The sequence below is a fragment of the Equus asinus genome, chromosome 21 (genome assembly GCF_041296235.1).
Source record: "Equus asinus isolate D_3611 breed Donkey chromosome 21, EquAss-T2T_v2, whole genome shotgun sequence".
Classification (NCBI taxonomy): Eukaryota; Metazoa; Chordata; class Mammalia; order Perissodactyla; family Equidae; genus Equus; species Equus asinus.
Window position 1 is genome coordinate 46754813 of NC_091810.1, and position 24437 is coordinate 46779249.

At 36.7% G+C, this 24437-nt stretch overlaps 1 protein-coding gene across 29 annotated transcripts in view; it reads left to right on the forward strand.

The window, feature by feature from the left end:
• PBRM1 (polybromo 1) overlaps window positions 1-24437 on the forward strand; it is a 121920-nt gene that overhangs the window by 82443 nt on the left and 15040 nt on the right. For all 29 annotated transcript variants that reach the window (XM_014868786.3, XM_044754254.2, XM_070493823.1 and 26 more), the window contains 6 exons: window positions 5606-5763; window positions 6396-6659; window positions 11225-11370; window positions 13539-13696; window positions 23003-23186; window positions 23761-23971. In XM_014868786.3, the coding sequence (XP_014724272.3) occupies window positions 5606-5763; window positions 6396-6659; window positions 11225-11370; window positions 13539-13696; window positions 23003-23186; window positions 23761-23971 (1121 nt within the window). The remainder of the gene's footprint in view (window positions 1-5605; window positions 5764-6395; window positions 6660-11224; window positions 11371-13538; window positions 13697-23002; window positions 23187-23760; window positions 23972-24437) is intronic.

Below are 24437 nucleotides of genomic sequence, written 5' to 3' on the forward strand. Positions count from 1 at the left end.
GTCTTCCTAACCAAAAGAAAAAATCTTTTAAAAAATCAAGAAAGCCCTCATACCTTAAAAAAAAAAAAATAGGGGCAGCTTTACAAAGCCTTGAGCAAGGAGCTAAATAGGCAAAGTCAGAAAATTTGCAGCTCTCCATCAGAACAGATTAGCAAGCAATAATAACAGTAAAGATAAAAGGAAGGAAAACATGAAAAATAAATATAATCACTGCATTTTAACCACAAACTCACAACGTGAAACAAAATAAGTTGTGACAACAAAAAGTTAAACTGGTAAGAGCAAAGAGTTAGAACCTGCTTACACTAAGGAAATAAGAGGCTATCAGAAAATGGACTATCTCATTTATGAGATCTTTTATGCAGACCTCACATTAACCAGTAAACGAAAATCAGAATAGAGATGCAAATGATAAATAAGGAAAAAACTGAGAAGACCTACATAGAGAACCATGAAACTGAATTGGCAGTCTCAAATACATGGGACAAGAAACTATGGAAATACAGAACAAGAAGAAAACGAGTGATAAAATGGCACTAAGCCCACATATGTCAGTAATCACTCTAAATGTAAATGGATTGAGTTCTCCAATCAAAAGACACAGAGTGGCTGGATGGATTAAAAAACAAGACCCAACAATATGCTGCCTCCAGGAAACACATTTCAAGTCTAAAGACCAACACAGGCTCGGAGTGAAGGGATAGAAGATGATACTCCAAGCTACTGACAAATAAAAGAAAGCAGGTGTTGCCATGCTTATATTGGACAAAGTAGACTTCAAGATAAAAAAGGCAGGGAGGGACAGAGAGAGGCAGTATATAGTGATAAAAGGGACGTTCCACCAAGAGAACATAACACTTATAAATATATATATGCATCTAACACAGGAGCACCAAAGTACATAAAACAAACGTTAACAGTGTAAAAGGAGGCATTAATAGCAACACAATAACGTAGGGGACCTTAACACCCCACGTACATCAATGGATAGATCATCCAGACAGAAAGCCAACAAGGAAATAGTAGAATTAAATGAGAAACTAGACCGGATGGATTTAATAGATATATATAGAACATTCCATCAATAAACAGCAGAATATACATTCTTCTCAAGTGTACATAGAACATTCTCAAGGATAGACCATATGTTGGGAAACAAGGCAAGCCTCAGTAAATTAAGAACATTGAAATTATATCAAGCATTTTTTTCCAGCTATGAATCCATGAAACTAGGAATCAACCACAGGAAAAAAGCTGGGAAAGTGACAAATGATGCAGAGACTAAACAACATGCTACTGAAAAACCAATGGATCATTGAAGAAATCAAAGGAGAAATCAAAAAACTATCTGGAAATAAATGAAATTGAAAATACACCATACCAACTCAAATGGGATGCAGCAAAAGCGCTCCTAAGAAGGAAATTGATAGCAATACAGGCCTACCTTAACAAGCAAGAAAAATTTCAAATAAGCGATCTTAAATTATACCTAACAGCACTAGAAAAAGAACAAACAAAGCCCAAGTCAGCATAAGGAGGGAAATAGTAGAAATTAGAGCATAAATAAATGAAGTTGAAGTTAAAAAAAAAAAAAAACAGTAGAAAGGATCAATGAAACTCAGAGCTGGTTCTTTGAGAAGATAAACAGAATTGACAAGCTCTTAGCCAGACTCACTAAGAAAAAAAGAGAGAAGGCTCAAATAAGTAAAATTTGAAATGAAAGAGGAGAAATTACAAAAAATATCACAGAAATACAAAGTATTAGAATGCTATGAAAAACTATATGTTAACAAATTGGACAATCTAGAAGAAATGGGTAAATACTTAGACTCATACAACCTCCCAAAACTGAATCAAGAAGAAACAGAGAATCTGGATAGACCAGTCACAAGTAAAGAGATTGAAACAGTGATCAAAATGCTCCCAAAAAGTAAAAGTCCAGGACCAGATGGCTTCTCTGGAGAATTCTACCAAACATTCAAAGAATATTTAATACCTGTCCTTCTCAAACTATTCTAAAAAATTGAAGAAGATGGAATACTTCCTAACACATATTACCAGGCCAACATCACCCTGATCCCAAAGCCAGAAAAGGACAACACAAAGAAGGAAAACTAAAGGCCATTATCACTGATGAACATAGATGCAAAAATCCTCAACAAAATATTGGCAAACCGAATACATCAGTACGTTAAAAGGATCATACACCATGATCAAGTGGGATTTATACCAGGGACACTGGTGGTTTAACATCTGTAAATCAATCATACCACGTTAACAAAATGAAGAATGAAAACCACATGATCATCTCAGTAGGTGTAGAGAAAGCATTTCACAAGATCCAACATCCATTTATGGTAAAAACTCTCAATAAAATGGGTATAGAAGGAAAGTACCTCAACATAATAAAGACCGTATTTGACAAACCCACAGCCAAAATCATACTCAACAGGGAAAAACTGAAAGCCATCCCTCTGAGAATAGGAACAAGACAAGGGTGCCCACTCTTGCCACTCTTATCTGACATCATACTGGAGGTTTTGGCCAGAGCAGTTAGGCAAGAAAAAGAAATAAAAGGGATCCAAATTGGCAATGAAGAAATGACACTCTCGCTGTTTGCAGACAACGTGATTTTGTATCTAGGAAACCCCAAAGAATCCATCGGAAAACTGTTAGAAATAATCAACAATTACAGCAAAGTTGCGGGGTACAAAATCAGCTTACAAAAATCAGTTACATTTCTATACTCAAATGACAAGCTAACAAAGAACTCAAGAATACACTCCCATTTACAATCGTGCAAAAAGAATAAACTATCTAGGAATAAATTTAACCAAGAAGATGAGAGACGTATATAATGAAAACTGTAAGACATTATTGGAAGAAATTGATGATAGAAAGAAATGGAAAGATATTCCATGCACACGGATTGCAAGAATAAACATAATTAAAATGTCCATATTACCTAAAGCAATCTACAGATTCAAGGCAATACCAATCAGAATCCCAATGACATCCTTCACAGAAATAGCACAAGCATTCCTAAAATTCATATGGGGCAACAAAAGACCCCAAATGGCTAAAGCAATCTTGAGAAAAAAACAAAACTGAAGGCATCACAATTGGTGACTTCAAAATATACTGAAAAGCTATAGTAATCAAAACAGCATGGTACTGGTATGAAAACAGGCACACAGATCAATGGAACAGAACTGAAAGCCCAGAAACAAAACCACACATCTACGGACAGCTAGTCTTTGACAAAGGAGCTGAAGACATATAATGGAAAAAGGAAATTCTTTTCAATAAACGGTATTGCGAAAACTGGACAGACACATGCAAAAGAATGAAAGTAGACCTTTATCTTTTGCCATAAGCAAAAATTAACTCAAATGGATAAAAGACTTGAAGATAAGACATGAAGCCGTAAAACTCCTAGAAAAGAACATAGGCAGTACACTCTTTGACCTTGGTCTTAGAAGGATCTTTTCAAATACCATGTCTACTCGAGCAAGGGAAACAAAAGAAAGAATAAACAAATGGGACTTCATCAGACTAAAGAGCTTCTGCAAGGCAAAGGAAACCATGAACAAAACGAAAAGACACCCCATCAACTGGGAGAAAATATTTGCAAGTCATATATCCAATAAAGGGTTAATCTCCATAATATATAAAGAACTCACACAACTGAACAACAACAACAAAACAATCTGATCAAAAAATGGTCAGAGGATTTGAACACACATTTTTCCAAAGAAGATATACAGATGGCCTACAGGCGCATGAAAAGATGTTCAACATCACTAATCATAAGGGAAATGCAAATCAAAACTACATTGAGGGGCTGGCCTGGTGGTGTTTAAGTTCGCACACTCTGCTTCAGCTGCCTGGGGTTCACCGGTTCGTATCCCAGGTTCAGACCTACGCACCACTTATCAAGCCATGCTGTGGCAGGCGTCCCACATATAAAATAGAGGAAGATGGGCACAGATGTTAGCTCAGGGCCAGTCTTCCTCAGCAAAAAGAGGATTGGCAGCAGACGTTAGCTCTGAGCTAATCTTCCTCAAAAAAAAAAAAACTACATTGAGATATCACCTTACACTGGTTAGAATGTCTATCATCACCAAGACAAAAAAATAACAAACGTTGGGGGCCGGCGCCGTGGCCGAGTGGTTGGGTTTGCGTGCTCCGCTGCGGCGGCACAGGGTTCGGATCCTGGGCGTGGACATGGCACTGCTCGTCAGGCCACGTTGAGGCAGTGTCCCACATCCCACAGCTAGAAGGACCTGCAACTAAGATATACAACTATGTACTGGGGGGTTTGGGGAGATAAAGCAGAAAAAAAAAATTTAAAAAAAAATTAAAAAATAACAAACGTTGGAAGGGATGTGGAGAAAAGGGAACTTTCACACTGCTGGTGTGAATGCAAACTGGTGCAGCCACTATGGACAACAGTATGGAGATTTCTCAAAAAATTAGAATTAGAAATACCATATGATGTAGGTATCCTACTGCTGGGTATTTATCCAAATACCTTCTAATCAACAATTCAAAGAGACTTATGCACCCCTGTGTTCATGCAACATTATTCACAATAGCCAAGACATGGAAGCAACCAAAGTGCCCATCAACTGATGAATGGATAAAGAAGAGGTAGTATATATATACAATGGAATACTACTCAGCCATAAAAAAAAGACAAAAATCATCCCATTTGCAGCCACATAGATGGATGTTAGGGGTATTATGTTAAGTGAAATAAGCCGGACAGAGAAAGACAACACCATATAGTTTCACTCTTGTGGGAGAGAAACAAACACACAAAGAGAACAGGCTAGTGGTTACCAGAGGGGAAGGGGCTTGGGGGGTGTGCATATGGGGTAAAGGGGCATGTATATGGCGATGGACAAATAATAATGTACAGCTGCAATTACACAATGTTATAAACTATTATGACCTCAATTAAAAAACAAAAACACATCATGAGCCAAATTCTGTAGGAAGTCAGAGATTCAGAAGAACAAGAGGCTCATGTTTTGCCCCTGGCAAAACCACTCTAGTAAAAATCACAGATAAAAAGGAAATTATTATAGAGACATGTGACCTGGCTTAGAATTTGAGGCTTCCTAGAACACTTGCCTTTAACTTGAGATATAGAGAATGAATAGGAGTTAATGACGCCAAAAGCAGGCAGGAATGTGATCGAGGCAATCCATTCTTTCAGCTGTTCATCATGTGACATACCTTTATATTCCTTCACCTGAGTGCTAAATCTGTCTTTTAGTATCTGTGTACCCTTATTAAAGCACACAGCTTTAGGTGTGTCCTGACCCCAGCAGAGTAGAGCAAGTCTCATCAGCTTCCTCATTCTATATATTATATATGTCATTTAATATGAGGGGGAAGGTAGCATTTTTTAGGTCTCGTTACACTTAACTATTTCAAAGTATTATTTCTTTTAAGATAATTATATTAAGGAAACATGACCTAAAAAGCACAGTGCTAGGTTAGAGCCATTGCAGAATGGATAGAATATTTGCTCATTTTGCCAAGAATGTGATTTCTGTTAATAGTAATTCTCTCTCCCTCTCCTTTTGTTTTTGAGGTGAAAAATGGTTGTATGGCTGTTGGTTTTATCGGCCGAATGAAACATTCCATCTAGCTACACGAAAATTTCTAGAAAAGGAAGTTTTTAAGAGTGACTATTACAATAAAGTTCCTGTTAGTAAAATTCTAGGAAAATGTGTGGTCATGTTTGTCAAGGTAAGAAACTCAATAGTCTCAAAAGTATAAATCGTACTCTGGGAATAAAATTTGCAAGCACAAAAAATTCATATTTACGAATTAAGAACTCTGTTTTAAACTGTGTTTTTGTTTTGTTTTGTTTTGTTTTTTAAGCTCTGTCTGTATGGCCATATGTAAAGATTTGGGAAGAAATTAACCTGAACGTGATGGTGAAAGACCATTTGCTGCCTACACTATATAACTATATGCATTTGGCTTAAATTTTTTATATTGCCACACTGATTTTTAAGGATGACATTCTCTGAAAGATCATTATCAATTGCAAGTGTGGTTTTTAGGTAATAAGGTATAGTTTTTGTGTATCTATCTGATACATGTGAGCCCTGTCCAAATCTTTAAGGAACATTACTGCTATATGAAATGCTAATATATTTTCAAATTGGTATGCTAAATGGCATGTATTTAATAAAGCCATTCTATAGCGAGGAAGTACTCCTAGATCTCTAGCCATTTGCCATTTATTGTTAACTGTCAGAAAATGTGAGCAGTTTAGCTTTTGTTTGTTCCCTTGGTTGGTGTATGTTTTTGTTCTTTTGATTGATTAGTTTTCATAAAATTCACCTAATTAATTTTATTCTTAAATCCCTCAGGAATACTTTAAATTATGCCCAGAAAACTTTCGAGATGAGGATGTTTTTGTCTGTGAGTCACGATATTCTGCCAAAACCAAATCTTTTAAGAAAATTAAACTGTGGACCATGCCCATCAGCTCAGTTAGGTTTGTCCCACGGGATGTGCCCTTGCCTGTGGTCCGAGTGGCCTCTGTATTTGCAAATGCAGATAAAGCGGATGATGAGAAGAACACAGACAACTCAGAGGACAGTCGAACTGAAGACAGTTTTAACTTGGAAAAGGTATGTAGATACTAGCCACACAGAAAAGAATTTTCCGTTTCAAATATTTATTCCAGAAAATAAATGAATAAAGTATTTGAATTCAGAATCAGAAAAAGAGCAATAGCATAAAACCGTGGCCAAAGAGAAAGAAGGGAACTATAAAGGAAAGACAGAGATTAATACATAGAAAACAGAACAGTAGAATTGAAAAGTACCATTTAAAAGTAAATGCAAGCACTAATCCTTTGACAAGTCCAATGAGATAAACTAACTATCCTAATAAAGAAAAAAGAAGAGACTTAAAATCTCAGACACTCAAAATGAAGAAATTTAAAGACTTGTACATTTCTTTTAATAAATTTGAAAACCTGAATAAAATGAATAATTTTCTAGGATAATACAAAGTACCAAAGTGGAATCAAGAAGAGATATAATACATAAGTGGACAGCAACATGAAGATTTTTTTTTTTTTTTTTGCTGAGGAAGCTTCACTGAGCTAACATATGTTGCCAATCTTCCCCTTTTTGTATATGAGCCACTGCCACAGCATGACCACTGACAGACACTTGGTGTAGGTCTAAACCCAGGCTGTCGAAGCAGAGCATGCCGAACCCAACCACTAGGATACTGGGGCTGGCCCTGAAGAAATTTTTTAAAATTTCAAAGATCTAACCCCAAAGAGTACTCAGGTTAGGTAATTCCATAGTGAATTCTTTTAACCCTTTAAGAGCCTATACTTATAATTTCGTCTAAATCATCTCAGAGCATGGAGAACAAAGAAAACTTCCCAGTTTGTTTTACGAAGCCAGGATAATCTTGATTCCAAAGCCTGACAAAATAAAAACAACTACAGTTAGTCTCACGAATTTTGATGCTTTGGGAAGTAAGTATTTTTATAAGTGAAATCAAATTAGTTATTTAAGAACATGACCACATAGGAGGAGGAGTTCATTCTAGGAATGCAAGGAGTTCATTCTAGGAATGAATGAAAGGATTATTCAAAATTAGGAAAATTCATTAATACACTTTATTATATTAATAGACAAAAGGAGAAATTATTTGATAAAGTATAGTACCTGTCTTGATTTATTTAAATCTTTACATGGATATTTCCTCAAAGTGATTTTTTTTTAAATTATATTTGTATCTCAAGCCTAAAGCCTATAAAAGAAATTCCCTTTAAAGTTATACACATGACAAAAATGTTTGCTATACCATTACAATTAGGTAACTTTTTCTGAAAGTTGTAGGTAGACAAAGTATAGTAGTAAAAATGTTAACAATAAAGAGGCAAGATTATTTTTTTTGCAGATAATGGGGAAGACTTCAGCAAAAGTTTTTGAAAATAGAGAATTCAACAAATAAAAATTTGAAAATCCATGTACAAGTCAGTAGCTTTCTTATATAAACACAACAATAATTCATAAGACTTTTGGAGGTAAAATGAAAATGTTGAATACACTTTAGCAATTGTTAGAAAAATCACATGGAAAAAATATCCAGTTTACATTAACAACAAAATACATTAAGAAATAACTTTAAAAGAAATATATGGAATCTGTGGAAAGAGAAACAGTCTACTGAAGGACATAAAAGACTTGAATAAATCATTTTGGGAACTTGACAAAATTATTCTTGCATTCTTATGAAAGAAGAAATATGTGACAGTCACCAGAAAAAGGAGGAAAAAAGTAATCAAAAGTGCCTTGCCCTGCCAGATATTATTACATTTTACAAAAATACATTAAAAAAAATTGAGATACTAGCTTGGGACTAGTCAGTGCAAGGAATAGGCTTTTCACAATTAAATCCAGAATGTAAAGGTAGTATTTTAAGTCAGCAGGAGAGGACAGATCAAATGATATTGGAAAAACTGGTAGCCATTTTGAAAAAAAAAAAAAGAAAAAATACTGAATTCTCCCTCACTTCATATTCCAAGATAAGTAAGATATAAACGTTAAAAAAAAAAACAAGAGTACTAGTTGCTAACATACGTACATTTACTATTATTTACCTATAATTTTTTATTCATAGTCTTTTCTATGTATGATAGAAGACTCACTAGCCATAAAAGAAAAAAGTGATCATTTTATCAGTTTACAATTGAAAATATCAGTTTAATAGAAGAGTGTAAGAACTATTTCTAATACGCAAAGAGCTCCTTGAAGTCTAGGAAAAAAGTAACACTAGAAAAATGGGCAAAAGACCAAATAGATTATGTATAGAAGGAAGGTAGCCAAAAAACATAAGAAAATGTGTTACTCTAATAGTTTTTAAAATGCCTAGCAAGAATTCTAAAGTGTGATAGTACATGCAGCCTGGTATGTGTGTGGGCCAACACACTCATTGCCCATTGGTGGCATTCCCTTTGACCCTGCAGTTTGATGGCAGGGAATGTGCTCCAACATAGTGCTCAAATAGGTACACTGAGGGATTCTCTACAAGGGGTGGTGTCAGTGTTTGTAAAAGCAAAAACCCCCCTGAACCCAAATGTCCACGAATAGGAATTAAGTTGTCATACATCCATAAAATGTAAACTGTGCAGCCAATGAAAAGAATAAAGTAGGTCTATATGCAGTAGCATTGAAAATTTTCCAGGTTATGTGGAAAAAAGATGTTAATACTTAACAGGTTGCAAATGGGGTGTGGTTCCATTGTTTTTCAGAAAAAGAAAAATGTATGTTTACTTATATGAATGTGAAAATAACATGGAAAACTATATACTAAAGCGGGTGGTTATCTTTGGAGTTAGGTCACAGAAGATTTGCTTTTTTTGTTTTTCTGGGGGGTGGTTTTGCTGAGGAAGATTAGCCCTGAGCTAATATCTGTTGCCAGTCTTCCTCTATTTTGTATGTCAGTCACCGCCACAGCATGGCTGACAAGTGGTGTAGGTCCCCGCCCGGGATCTGAACCTGAGAACCCAGGCTGCTGAAGTGGAGCACACTGAACTTAACCACTGTGCCACAGGCCAGCCCCCGAGACTTTTGTGTTTTAAGTTTACATACTCTAGTGTTTAAATTATTTCCTACAAATACACTTCTTTTATATAATCAAGAAGGATAGAATTTTTTAATTGTTAATGTAAAAACTGGAAAGAATTGAATTCTTAGTGTCTTAGAAAAAAATATCTATTTTAGTATCACAAAAGTGTTACAAGAGAAAGGGAGCTTGGGAAAAAACATGTTATTTTTTACATTTTACCAATTTGTCTAGGAATCATAGAGACATTAATTTTAAAAGAAGAAGTATCAGTGGAAGCCAGTGTAGAAATGAACTTAGATTTGTTATTATTATTATTAGAATTCATAAGTCCCCATGGTCCTCTCTATGAGTTACTTTTTTTGTCTCATATCTTTATTTTAATATTGCATGGCCAAGACAAGTTATTCCAGGAACTTTTTAAAAGAATAATTTAGAACAGAACCTAAAAGATTCCTAAAAGAAAGAAGTATTCTTAATCTCAGGGGTTACTTTATTTATAGTTCCCATTCCTTCAAGTGTCCCTCACCCAGCATGTATGTGGGACTTCTCTCATTCTTAAAGATTTTCCAAGATGACCACTTCAGTATCACATTTGAAGTCCTAAAGATGAAAACATTAATTGACTTGGATATTCTAAAGGAGATTTTTTTTTTTTAAGTTTGAAGTTTCAGATATTCTCAGAGACAGAGAGATGCCATAGAAAATTTGGGGGTTCTGGAGTTTCCTCAGCTTTTATATATTTTAGAGTTAATATATTTAAAATACCTAATGTTCTTCCCATTATCTGCTAGGTTCCCAGTAAATGATGTTTCTTATTTCTGCTAGTCAAAGTTATCTTTTTTTCCTCTTTTTTTTTTGCCAAAACTGTAAAACAATTGATTATTGTTTAAGTGATCAATGTTTGTTAAGTACTTTTTGTGAATCAAGCATTGTTCTATATACTTAACATGGATTGTGTCATTTAAGCTTACCCATCTGATGGGCACACTATCTTCATTTTACAGATGAGGAAACTAAAGCATAAGAGGCATAAGGAGTCAAGTAATTTGCCCAATGTCACAGCAGCTAGTAGGTGACAGACCCTGTAATTTATTCAAAAACAGAGTATGTGTGTTTATGTCACAGAGGCTATGCTATTACTTTCCATATTGGAATAAATCAAAATGATAAAAATTTTAAATCTATCAATTGTTAATGTTAAGAAATTGAGAGCTTAGTAACTGGTGAAGAGGAAGCCTGTGTAGAATTTGCTCCATTCTAATGCGTGAATGATGCTGCTTTTGAATGCTGATAAGTCTTCTTCAGTGTTTTTTTGCTAAAGGCTATGGGAATGGGGGAAGGAGAGAGAGGGGCATAAAAGCATCTTGGAGTAACATTTTATGAAAATTAACTAGAAATTTAAAATAGGTACAATATTTGATAAGATTTAGTTTGATTTCAGTAATCTAATCTTTTGGTCTCCTGTCTTCATCAAAGTTTCTATTTATGGTTATTTTTTCTTTTAAGTTTATGGGAAGGAAAGTCTGCTTTCCTTTCTTACCTTCTCTGTTTACTCTTTGATTGTCAGCTGCCTATCTTCAACCAGTTTTCTTTACCATAGGAGAAAGAAGATGTCCCTGTGGAGATGTCAAATGGTGAACCAGGTTGCCACTACTTTGAGCAGCTCCGTTATAATGACATGTGGCTGAAGGTTGGCGACTGTGTCTTCATCAAGTCCCATGGCCTGGTGCGCCCTCGCGTGGGCAGGTGAGTGTTACTGGAGTGGGAACTATGAGGTTGGGTCTGAGAGATTTGGAGCCAGTAGAAATTTATCAACCTTTAGGAGGAAGACAAAAGTCTCTCCTCTGGCAACTTCTCCAGCCTCCTCTCACACCATATTTCTCCTGCTTTCTCCTCTAGCCACACTTCCTTCTTTAAATTCCTCCCTTGAACTCTTTTTTTTTTCTTCTCTTACCATTTACTGGACTCTCAACCCAGAAATCTCCCTGCCCACTTCTTATGGTGCATTCGTTTAGCTTAAATTTGAAATGACGCTTCCTTAAGGAAGCCTTTCCTGTCCCCTCTAGACCAGGTTGGGTCTTCCTATTACACACACTCTGAGTACCATATATGTCCTTCTCCTCAGGGCACATAATCATGTTATTTTATTGTCAGGTTTCCATACGAGACTGCAAATGCCCTGAGAGTAGAGACCCACTCTTTTTGCTCACCTTTGTATCCCCTGCTCCGAGCATAGTGCTTGAAACCTAGTAAGAGCTCAGATATTTGATGAAGAAGAAAATGTATAAAAGTATGGTTAGATGGCATAAAACATCAGTAAAGGAGGCAGGTATGGGGCTGGGCAGTAGAAGATACTGGTTAAGAACAGTAGATTCCAAGAGATCTTTGTTTAAGTCCCAGCCCTGCTAATTTCACGTCCTTAGGCAAATAATTTACCTCTCTGAGCTTCAGTTTCCTCATATTTGTTCATCATTCAGTGATCATTTATTACACACCTACTATTTGCCAGGCTCTGAGGATATATTAGTGCATAAAACAGACAAATATCTTTAGTCCCATGTATCTTTGTTCTAGTGGCCAGAACAAACAATAAACATCATGAATAAGTGAAGTGTGTATCATACATTAGATCATCACATGTGCTGTGAGAGAAATAAAGTAGGGTATGGGGAGTCGGGAGTGCCATGGTCAAAATGGGGAGGTGCGGCACTTTAAGTAGGGTGGTGTACATAGGCCTCACTGAGAACTGACAGTTGAACCAACACTTGAAGAAACTGAAGGAGTGAGTAATATGAATATCTAGGGACAGCCGTGTAAAGACCTGAGAGAGAAGCATTACTGGTCTGTTCAAATCAGCAGAGATTGTTAAAGGGAGAGTGAGCAATGCATGAGTTAGGTAGGAGATGAGGGCCAGGGGATGTGGTGCAAATCATGTGGGCCTCAGACACCGTTGTAGGGACTTGGGCTTTTACTGAATTAAATGGAGTACCACAGAAATGACATCTGACTTACGTCTTAGCAAGATTCCTCTGCCTGCTGGTTGTTGACAATAGACTGTAGCGGGTCAAAGGTAGAAGCAAAGAGATCTGCTGGAGGCTATTGTAGTAACCCAGGCAAGAGTGATGGTGGCTCAGGCCAGTAGTCAGATCCTATTTTGAAAGGTCAAGTTAATAGGATTCCTGAAAAATGGGATGTGGGGTCTTAGGGAGATAGAGGAGTCAAAGGTAACCCCTGCATGTTGGCTTGAGGAACTGAAAGGGCAGAGTTACCATTAACTGAGATGAGGATGCTGCTTCATGTCAGAAACCACAATACTATGGGGATAATAATACCACCTTTGTGGGGTGTTTGTGAGAAATGGTACAGTGTCTGATACATAGCAGTCAGATGTTAATTTTTATTTTTTTCTAGGGTGATGGTATCTGGCTTGCATCAGATTCTCAAGGGACGAAGGGGTATTAGATCTTGACCTTCAAAAAGGTCAAACCATTGCCTTAAAGGAATATCTGCCACTCATGTGATCTGACCCCAGATATTGATGGTCTGTGTGTTTATTCGGCTCACAAGTCCAGTGACAAATGCTTAGTTCTGTTTTTATCATGAACACCTCAAGAAGAAGACCTGAGAGAGAGCTATATACCTACTGTTATATGCCTTGGTATTATGATAAAATATTTTTTTCCCTCAGATGAGTAGCTGAATGTTCATTTCTCTCTTTCCAAGTATCTTCTCGTGTGCTTAAGGCAGAAAAAATCCAAGGAAATTGTCTTATTATCAAGACAACCAGTGAAGCTCCTCTAAATAATACATATAGTTAAGTTTTTGATTAATGGAATTTTTGTTAGATTAATCCTTCAAGAATGAACCCATCAGAATTCTATTTTAATAGAATTTCTCCATTTTTTTCCCCAAAGAATTGAAAAGGTATGGGTCCGAGATGGAGCTGCATATTTTTATGGCCCCATATTCATTCACCCAGAAGAGACGGAACATGAGCCCACAAAAATGTTCTACAAAAAAGAAGTGTTTCTGAGTAATCTGGAAGAATCCTGCCCCATGACATGTATTCTGGGTAGGTATTTATGCCTTTTCCTTGAATCACATTCCTTCTACAACAATTGATTGAATATTTCTTCTGTGCTAGGCACTGTTCTAGGTGCTAGGTGTGTAGCAATATACAAACCAAAGTCTCTGTTCTCTTAGAGAGACAATGAGGCAGAGGTTGGTGAGTGAGTAAATTAATTGAAATTAAATATATAGAACATCAGGTAGTAATTAGGCTATGAATGAGAATAAAGCAGAGGAAGAGGGTAGAGAGTAATGGTGAGAGGAGGTCCTGTTTTAGGTAATGTGGTCAGCAAAAGCCTCTCTGATAGGTGACATGTGAGTAGAGCCCTGAAAGAAGTGAAGAGGAAAGTCATTCTAATATGTGAGATTTTACTCCTTTTAGACACAGTAAACACCAAATGCAAAGACCATAAGGCAGAGAGTATCTGGGCATGTTTGACACACAATAAGAAAGCTGGGTGGCTGGAGCAGGTCAGGGGTGTGTGTTAGGGAATAAGCCCTCTAAGGTGGCTGAGTACCCAGTCATGGTAGGTCTTAGAGATCGTGCAGTTGAGTTTGGAGCAAATAGGAAGTGCTGCAAGGGGGCTGAGCAGAGAGGTGATGTGAGCCAACATACACATTAGAGGAATCACTGTGGCTGCAGTTTGGAGAATGTGTTGTAAGAATAAGTTGGGAAGCAGGGAGAGCAATTAAGAGACTTTTATAGTCTCTGTTGGACTCTTAACTCTAGTAATGTTATCATCCCTGTTCCAGAAATGTGAAGGACTGATCTTTTGGTTCAGTCATCCTACTGAGTGTTCACAGTGGCATTCTGCTTCTCAGATCTGGTTATATCCATCATATACTGTCATTGTTTTAAGCTATTGTGTTTCCTGTGGCCCTGAGTTAACTCTACAGCATACTTATACCAGCTACTCATTACATCTTTTGGAATGGTTTTCCAAAAGGTTACTAGTCACAGGCTTTATGTTGACCACACACGGTTATAAAGAAGCAGCAGCCACCATACTGATGACCAAAGGAAATTTACAAATTAAAAAGTATTTTACACTTTGACTTTGTTTAATCACTTTAATGTTTATCTAGGCTGTTGTTAGTGCTTTGAGTTTTTTCAGAATTGGATATGGTGAAATTGTCTGAATGGCCAATAATTCAACATGTTTTCCTCTTTCCACCTTGGGGAGAGGTAGCAAAAGCTAGTGAAATTATTAAATCCTTCTTGAAGTTTCTGCAGCAGAGCATGTCTTCCTTTTTACTTGTGATCCAGACTAGAGTAGTGCCCTAGCCTTACTCCCAGTAAGGGTAAACCCAGCCCAGGAGATTCAAAGGGAGCATAACAAAGGTGAGACTGGAGTCTCCTTTGGTTACAGCAACCATATCGTTTATTTTTAGTTATTTTCTTAGTGGTAACCTGGGCATTACATCTTCAATTTATGACCATCTAGTTTGAATTAATACTAGTTCAGCTTAAATAGTATACAGAAGCTGCTCTTCTATAGCACCAACCGTCCACCGTTCTTATTGTCAGAAATTACATTTTATACTTTGTGTGCCTATAAATACAGGTTTATAATTATTGCTTTATGCATTTGTCTTTACAATCATAAAGGGGAAAAAAGAGAAGTTACAAACCAAAAATATATTGGCTTTTATATTTACCTATGTAGTTACCTTTCCTGGTTTTTTTTATTTCTTTGTATGGTTTCAAGTTATTGTCTAATGTCTTTTCATTTCAGCCTGAAGGACTCCCTTTTGTATTTCTTGTAGGGCAGGTCTGCTAGCAACAATCTCTCTCATCTTTTGTTTATCTGGAAATGTCTTGATTCCTTCTGTATTTTTGAAGGATACTTTTGCTGGGTATAGAATTCTCCATTGACAGTTTTTTCTTTCATGCCTTTAATCAAATTTGGGTATTTTTGGACCGCTGTTTTTTTAAATATTCTTTCTGCCCCTTTTGCTTTCTCTTCTCTTTCCAGGACTCTCATTATGCCTATGTTGAAATGCTTAATGCTGTGTCGCAGTCTCTTAGACTCTGTTCATTTTCTTTATTCTTTTTTCCATTCTCTTCCTCAGACTGATAATTTCAATTGACTTGTCTTCAAGTTTACTCATTCTTCTGCCTGTTCAAATCTTCTGTTGAACCCCTGTCCTGAATTTTTCATTTCAGTTATTGTATATTTCAGTCCCAGAATTTCCATTTAGTGTTTACAGTTTCTATCTCTTTATTGATGTTATCTATTTGATGAGACATCATTCTGGTTTCCTTTAGTTCTTTGTCCATGGTTTCCTTTAACTCTTTGAGCCTATTTAAGACAGTTGATTTAAAGTCTTTGTCAAGGAAGTCCAATATCTGGACTTCCTCAGGGACAGTTTCCATTCATTTCTTTTTATTCTGTGTTTTGACCGTACTTTCCTGTTTCTTTGCATTCCTCATAATTTTTTTGAAAACTAGACATATTTAATATTATATTGTAATAACTCTGGAAATCAGATTCTCCTCCCTCCTCAGGCCTTGTTGATACTGCTTATTGTGGGTTGTAGTTGCTTGTTTAGTGACTTTTCTAAACTATTTTTTAAAGACTGTTTTTTGTCATGTGTGGTCACTGAAGTTCCTGTTCTGCTAGATTAGTGATCAGCTAATGATTTAACCGGGATTTTTCTTAAATGATTGGATCCAAAAAAAGAAGAATTCCCAGTCTTTGAAACTGGATGCCGTGTCTATGTTAGAACACACCTTCAACACTCAGCCCGGAAGTTTACAGCTCTGCCTTTGCCTTCACTTCCTCCTTGCACAGGGCTTGACAGTCAGGCAAAGGTGAGAGTTTAGGGCCTTTTCAAGTCTTTTCTGAGCATGCACCCTGCCCATGGCATGTGCATGGCTTTCTAGATTCCCAGGAAACTCTTATTCCCCAAAGGATCTCACTCCCCAGCTTATTCTCCCAGGCTTTTCAGCATGTCTGCTGTTTGCCCCAGCTGGCAGCAGCTGATTCATTTGCCTTTAAATGTTTTCAACGAAAATATCATAGCCACTTCTCTGCTCCAAGAGAGTTTCAAGTTAAGAAAAATAAAGGCAAGCCCTTTGCCTTAGTCCTTCAGGAAGCCACCCAACAAGTCAAAACAGACAACCACAGTTTTTTGAGAACAAAGACTGTGCTTCTCCTTCCAGCACCAGAAACTCAAACCAGGAACATAAGCTGCCATCTTCAAGACTACCATTGAGCCAGAAAGGGGGGGTATTGGGGCGAGGGTAAGTTAAAATGCCACAAAGCTCTCCTGCTAGTTGTCAGTCACTTTTTTTCTTGATTAAGCATTTACTTGGTTCCTGTAAACCTTTGGCTATTTTCCAGAGTTCTGATAATGTTGATTCTGAGAGTTTTTGCTAACTTTTCTCAGTGTTTCTGTGAAGGAATGACCCTTGGATCTCCTACTCCATCATTTTCACTGATGTCTCTTGGATTAATTTCTTTTTAAAGATGCCTATTAGAGTGTGTTGCATTCTATAGTTTATAAACTAGTTTTATATCCAGGTTGTCATTTATTTCTCACCATGACCCTGTATGCAAGATGCTGATATTCTCAGAAACGTGAAGTTACTGTCCAAGAAATGGGCCAGAACTAAAACTTAGGTCTTCTTGCTTCAACTCCTGTACTGGTGTTTGGAATGTTTGTTGGTTTACAGCCAACTGGGACGCTTTTGAGAGTGAAAGGAGGTGCCAATAATATTAGATGAGACAACAGGCATACAGTGAGATGTATGGGTACTTCACCTTGAGGTAACCCCAGAAGAAAATGCATCTAGTGGTCACAAAATAGGATTTCAGCCCAGCTTGTGGATTTTAGTATCTACCCCCACTCCCACCCCACCCCCAAGCAAAAGATTTTGTTAAATTTTATATTGCAGGGAGGCAGGGGGTATTTTTTGGTTTTTGTTTGTTTGTTTTTGGTGAAGAAGATTAGCCCTGAGCTAACATCTGCCACCAATCCTCATCTTTTTGCTAAGGAAGATTGGCCCTGAGCTAACATCTGTGCCCATCTTCCTCTATTTTATATGTGGGATGCCTGCCACAGCATGGCTTGATGAGTGGTGCATAGGTCAGCGCCCAGGATCTGAGCCAGCAAACCCCAGGCCACCAAAGTGGAGTGTGCAAGCTTAACCATTACACCACTGGACCAGCCCCGGGAGGCAGATTTTTTTTTTTATTAATTTATTTCTTTAGAGAGTAATAATTTAAAGTGTTTAAATTTAAGCTTTGGAGGATTTATAATTTCATTGTGTTAACTATACACACTGTTGAATGCAAATCTCATTTTTCTCTCTCTGAAACAAAAGTTTTAATGTAATTAGGTAAGGTGTAATTTTTTCATCTTCTGTGATGTAGACCTGGTGGGCGTATTTCACTTAGGAGACTGCCCTTTTTCCTAGCTATTGTATATATGCTCTTTGTTCAGTTCTGTTCAGAGTTGTCTTCAGTAACTTAAATGGTAATCAGATGGCCACAGGGAAGTTGCTTTTGGGAGTGAACACAGCCACACCTGGCAGAGAGTGCCTCTACCCTTAGGCACATGGATGATAAAATTTCCTGGAACCTGGGCTCCTGAAATATGCCAATTCCTAATTTATTTACAGGTTCTCTTTTCTTCATAGATTTGTTTTTTAATGTTCCATTAATCGAAAAACTGTTCTTAGTAAAGCAAGAAAAATAAAAGGTTTTTAAAGATTAGAAAGGAAAAATAAAAGGATCAATTTTTGCAAAGACATTATTAGATACCTTAGAAAATCCAAGAGATATTCAGATAATCTATTAGAATTAATAAATGAAAATATCAAGACCATTTATATTTGTTTACCATCAATGAGCAATTAGAAAATTAAATGTTAGAGCCAGCCCTGGTGGACTAGTGGTTAAGTTTGGTGCACTCCACTTCCGCAGCCCAGGTTCAGTTCCCATTCACGGACCTGCACCACTCATCCATGGCCATGCTGTAGCAGCGACCCACATACAAAATAGAGGAAGATTGGCAACAGATGTTAGCTCAAGGCGAACCTTCCCTAGCAAAAGAAAATTAAATTTTAAAAATATGAGGTTTACATTAAATACCTAGTAATAAATCTTTAAAAAGATGTGTAAGACTCCTACACATGCACACCAAGAAAAAAAAATAAGAAAATTACCAAGAGAAATTAAGGAAGACCTGAATAAATGAAGTGATTTATCATGTTTATTGTTGGAAGACTCAGTATTATAAAGGTATCAGTTCTCCCCAAATTCATCTATAGATTCATTGCATTTCCAGTCAAAATCCAGCGGGTTTTTGTAAATTTTTTATGCTTTTATTAAATGAAGCTTCCCAAATTTTTATCTTTTCCTTGTCTCTTGAGGGCCTGGTAGGAACCCCAAGTCAGGGCACAGAGACACCACATCCATTCCAGGGCCACCAGTCATTTTTACTCTTGAGCTATGAGCAGAATTTTTGCCCTTTCCAAATCTCTATGTTTCCTTCTATTAAAAATGGAAAATACTAACTATCCCTTCTCTGAATTGAAAAGCCTTTGGATTATATAAGTAAAGCACTATGTAAGTCCAAGGCAGTCATAGTAATTATAGCTCTTTTAAGCTTCTAAAATGTTTCTGACCTGTTTTTTACATGTAAATGGTTAAAAAGTTTTTAGCTATGAACACTCCTGTTAAAGTCAAGAGCAAAATAGGTATGTCCTTTTTTGGAGGTACTAGTCAGCGCAATTAGAAGTAAGAAACAGAAATCTAAAATAAGGAAATTAAGGAGATGAAAATTCAAGAGAATCAACTAAGAAACAGTGGCACACAGTAAGAGAAGTAGGATGATTGAGCATAAAATTAATAACAAGTCAATTGCCTTAAAAGATTCAATAATAATAAAAAGGTAAGATACCTTGGATTAAATTTAACAAGATATGTGCCATGTCTCTATAAAGGAAGTTTTTTAATGCTACTTTTGATGCATTTAAAAAAGAATGTTTGAACAAATTGAAAGGCATACTATGTCCTTAAAAGAGAAATCTCAACATCATAGAGATGTCCATTCTCCCTAAATTAATCTTTAACGTGATCCTGAGGGACATACCAATGGAAATTTTCTTGTGAGGAAGTTGGAACTAAATAAATTGATTTTTTAAATCTTGTTAAACAAAATAAAAATCAGGAAAATTCATAGTGAAGGAGGATCTATCCTGACCAGGTATTAAAACATTATAACACTATAATAATTAAAATTATTTATACAATATATGAATAAACAGATTATTTGAACAAAATAGAAGTTTTTACAGAAGACCAAATACAATTTAATTTATGATAAAGGTATCATCCCAGATAAGTGGGAAAAGATAGATTTTTCTCAAGTGTTGTTTGGAAACTGGATAATCATTTGGAAAAAATAAAATTGTATCCATTACTCACATCAACTTCAGAATAAATTCCCAGATTTACAAGGTTTTGTTTGTTTGTTTTTTGAGATTAGCCCTGAGCTAACATCTGCCAATCCTCCTCTTTTTGCTGAGGAAGATTGGCCCTGAGCTAACATCCGTGCCCATCCTCCTCTACTTTATATGTGGGACGCCTGCCACAGCATGGCTTGCCAAGCAGTGCCATGTCCACACCCGGGATCCAAACTGGTGAACCCCGGGCTGCCAAAGCAGAACGTGCAAACTTAACTGCTGCACCACCGGGCCAGCCCCACATTTGGGAAATATAAACATCCAACAGAAAAATGGGCAAGGGATAAGAGAGAGCAGAAAGAAGTTACTGATGTTTCTTAAATGAAAATGTCCAACCTCAGCCGTTAGAGATATGCAAATTAAAACTACCTGGATGCTCCTTTTTGTGTGTGTGTGTGTGTGTGTGTGTGTGAGGAAGATTGGCCCTGAGCTAACATCTGTTGCCAGTCTTCCTCTTTTTGCTTGAGGAAGATTGCTGATTAACTAACATTTGTGCCCATCTTCCTCCTCTTTATGTGGGATGTAGCCACAGCATGGCTTGGCGAGTGGTGCTAGGTCCGCACCCAGGATCCAAACCTGTGAACCCTAGGCCACCGAAGTGGAGCAGGCAAACTTAACCACTATGCTATCGGGCCAGCCTCTCTCCTTTTTTTTTAAATTACCTATCAAATTGTCAAAGATTCAGATGTTTGTTAGTAGTTGACAAGAACATAAGGAAGCGGCATTCACCCACTTTCTGATGGGTTTATAAATTAGCACAACCTCTATAGGAGGTAATTTGATAATACCTATAAAAACTAAAGTGTACATACCCTTTGACGCAGCTTTTGTACTTCTAGCAATTTATACCTCAGATGTATTTAGCCATGTGCAAATAAATATATGTTTTAAATTTTGTCAGCATTGTTTTGCTTCAGTGGGAGAGCAAAAATTTGAAAAAAATCCTAAATATCCATCAATAGGGAACTAGGTTCAGTAAATATAGTATATTAATCTCAGCAATGATCCACAAGATATATTATGTTGCAACAAAATTAGGTGCAAAACAATATGAGTTTGCTGTCATTTATAAGTTTTTTTATTGTAAAATATACGCAACATAAAATGCAACACTTTAACCAAGTGTACAATTCAGTGACATTAAGTCCATTGACAGTATTATGCAACCATCACCACTATCTATTTTTAGAACTTTTTCATCATCCCAACTAGAAATTCTCTGCCCATTAAGCAATAACTACCCATTTCCTCCTCTCACAGCCCATGGTAATAGCTGTTCTACTTTCTGCCTCTATAAATTTTGCCTATTCTACGTACCTCATATAAGTGGAATCATGCAACATTTGTCCTTTTGTGTCCAGCTTATTTCACTTAACATAATGTTCTCAAGGTTCATCCATGGTGTAGCATGTATCAGAATTTTATTCCTTTTTAAGGCTGAATAATATTCCATTGTACATATACATAAGATTTTGTTTATTCATTCATCTGTTGATGGATATTCAGTGGTTTCTACCTTTTGGCTATTGTGAATAATGCTGCAATGAACATTGGTGTACAAGTATCTTTTTAAGTCCCTGCTTTTACTTCTTTAGGATATTTTCCTAGAAATAGAATTGCTGGATGATATGGCAACTCTGTTTAACTTTTTGAGAAACTGCCAAACTGTTGTCCGCAGCAGCTGTACCATTTTACACTTTTACCAGCAGTATACAGGGTTCCAGTTTCTTTTTTCTTTTTGCGGGGGAGGAAGATTGTCCCTGAGCTAACGTCCATTGCCAGTCTTTCTTTTTTGCTTGAGGAAGATTGTCCCTGAGCTTACATCTGTGCCAGTCGTCTTCTATTTTGTATGTGGGATGCTACCACAGCATGACTTGATGAGCAGTGCATAGGTTTGCACCCAGGATCCAAACCCACAAATCCTGGGCCGCTGAAGTGGAGCGCCAAATTTAACCACTATGCCACTGGGCTGGCCCCACAAGGGTTCCAGTTTCTCCACATTCTTGCCAACACTTGTTATTATTTTCCTTTTTTTTAATGTAATAGCCATCCTAATGAGTGTGAAGTAGTATCTCATTGTGGTTTCAATTTGCATTTCCCTGATGATTAACGATGTTGAGCATCTTTTCATGTGTTTATTGGCCATTTGTGTATTTTCTTTGATGAATGTCTATTCAGATCCTTTGCTTATTTTTTAGTTGGGTTATTTGTCTTGTAATTGTTGAGTTGTAAGCATTATTTATATATTCTGGATACCAGTCTCTTACCAGAGATACAATTTGCAGATATTTTCTTCTGTTCTGTTGGTTGTCTTTTCACTTCCTTGATAGTGTCCTTTGAAACACAAAAGTTTTTAATTTTGATGAAGTCCAGTTTATCTTTCTTTGGTTGCTTGTGATTTTGATGTCATATCTGTGAAACCATGTATAAAGTATAAACCGTTTATAATTGTAGCTCTTATGTTTAGATCTTTGATCCATTTTGAGTTAATTTTTGTATATGGTATGAGGTAGAGTTCTAACTCCATCCTTTGCATGTGGAAATCCAGTTGTCTCAGCACTGTCTGTTGAAGAGAATATTATTTCCCCATTGAATTTTCTTGGCATCCTTGTCAAATCAATTGCCCACAAAAGCCCAATTGTATGGGTTTATTTCTAGACTTTCAGTTCTCTTCCATTGATCTACATGTCTATTTTTATGCCTGTGTATGCCCTTTAAATCTTCTGACTTTAGAATCATGTGAATATATTAATTCAAAAATAATAAAAATTTAAAATAATCGTTAGCTATGGCCAAAATTTGCTCTTTTAATTTCTCTCCAATTTGCAATTTCAGGAAAGTGTGCTGTGTTGTCATTCAAGGACTTCCTCTCCTGCAGGCCAACTGAAATACCAGAAAATGACATTCTGCTTTGTGAGAGCCGCTATAATGAGAGTGACAAGCAGATGAAAAAATTCAAGGGACTGAAGAGGTTTTCACTGTCTGCTAAAGTGGTAGATGATGAAATTTATTACTTCAGGTAAAGCTTGAAAAACTAAGGAAGAAAGAGCTTTTAATAGTAACACTAATATCAAAATAGTGTAGTCCAGAGTGTTTTTTTGTTTGGTTTTTTATTAGGTCTTAAACTAGAGCCGTATACATTTCAAATAGGAAATATTAATTAATTCAGTTAAAGATTAAAGGAAAATCCTCATAATCTACTGAGATGTGGTAACTGCTGTAATGGTGCCCTTGGCATAGACTCCAGTAATTGTAATGTGGAGGCAGAAATCCATGGTCCTGGTTCACAGCCTGTCTGTTAAGAGATTGTACAGTTTCTCAGATTATGAAAATTCTGCCTATATATAGGCAACTAGATCCCAACTTTGGACCCAGTGCTTTTGTCTTTTTCAGCAAAATCTTTTAAAAACAAGCATCTATAAGTAGACGTGACTTTATAAATACACATTTAAGTTCTTTCCCTTGCTGACTTAGAGTATACACTGCACATTGCAGGAAGTCATTTCGAGCTATTAAGGCAGAACATTTGCTTTCTGACCAATCCTGGAGTAGTGTTAGGTGATTTTTTTTTTTTTTAATGTCACTTCTTTTAGAAAACCAATTGTTCCTCAGAAGGAGCCATCACCTTTGTTGGAAAAGAAGATCCAGTTGCTAGAAGCTAAATTTGCTGAGTTGGAAGGTGGAGATGATGATATTGAAGAGATGGGAGAAGAGGATAGTGAGGTCATTGAGCCTCCTTCTCTACCTCAACTTCAGACTCCCCTGGCCAGTGAGCTGGATCTCATGCCCTACACACCCCCACAGGTGAAGGTGGCAAGTTCCTGTTACTTGTCGTATTCCCAGCATTGATTTGCAGCAGACACAAACCAGAGTAAGGAGGCATCCAGCCCCTATATATATGAGCTTTAACCCAGAATTCTGCAGGAAGATTTTTTTCTTTCTTGATGCCATTAATAGTTTAAAATTTAACATCTTCTTTCAAATTTCATAGATAGCTCTTAAAATGGCAAGTGTAGTTAGAAAGCTCTCCTTGTCTCATGTAGAAGAAAAGCAATGAGGAATGGCATCATCCTGTTATTCTGGCTTTTATTGTTCATATCTTTTTTAGTCTTAGGACCTCATCTTTTGATTGAGGTGATTCTTGTTGGTATTTTTTTCTCATTCAGAATTTTCTTAAGACTTAATTGTGAGGTCACCATTACAGATTGCAGTCATGGAATTCAGCGAAACTTTCATTTATTTCTTAAATGGTAAGAGGCAAGGAAGAGCT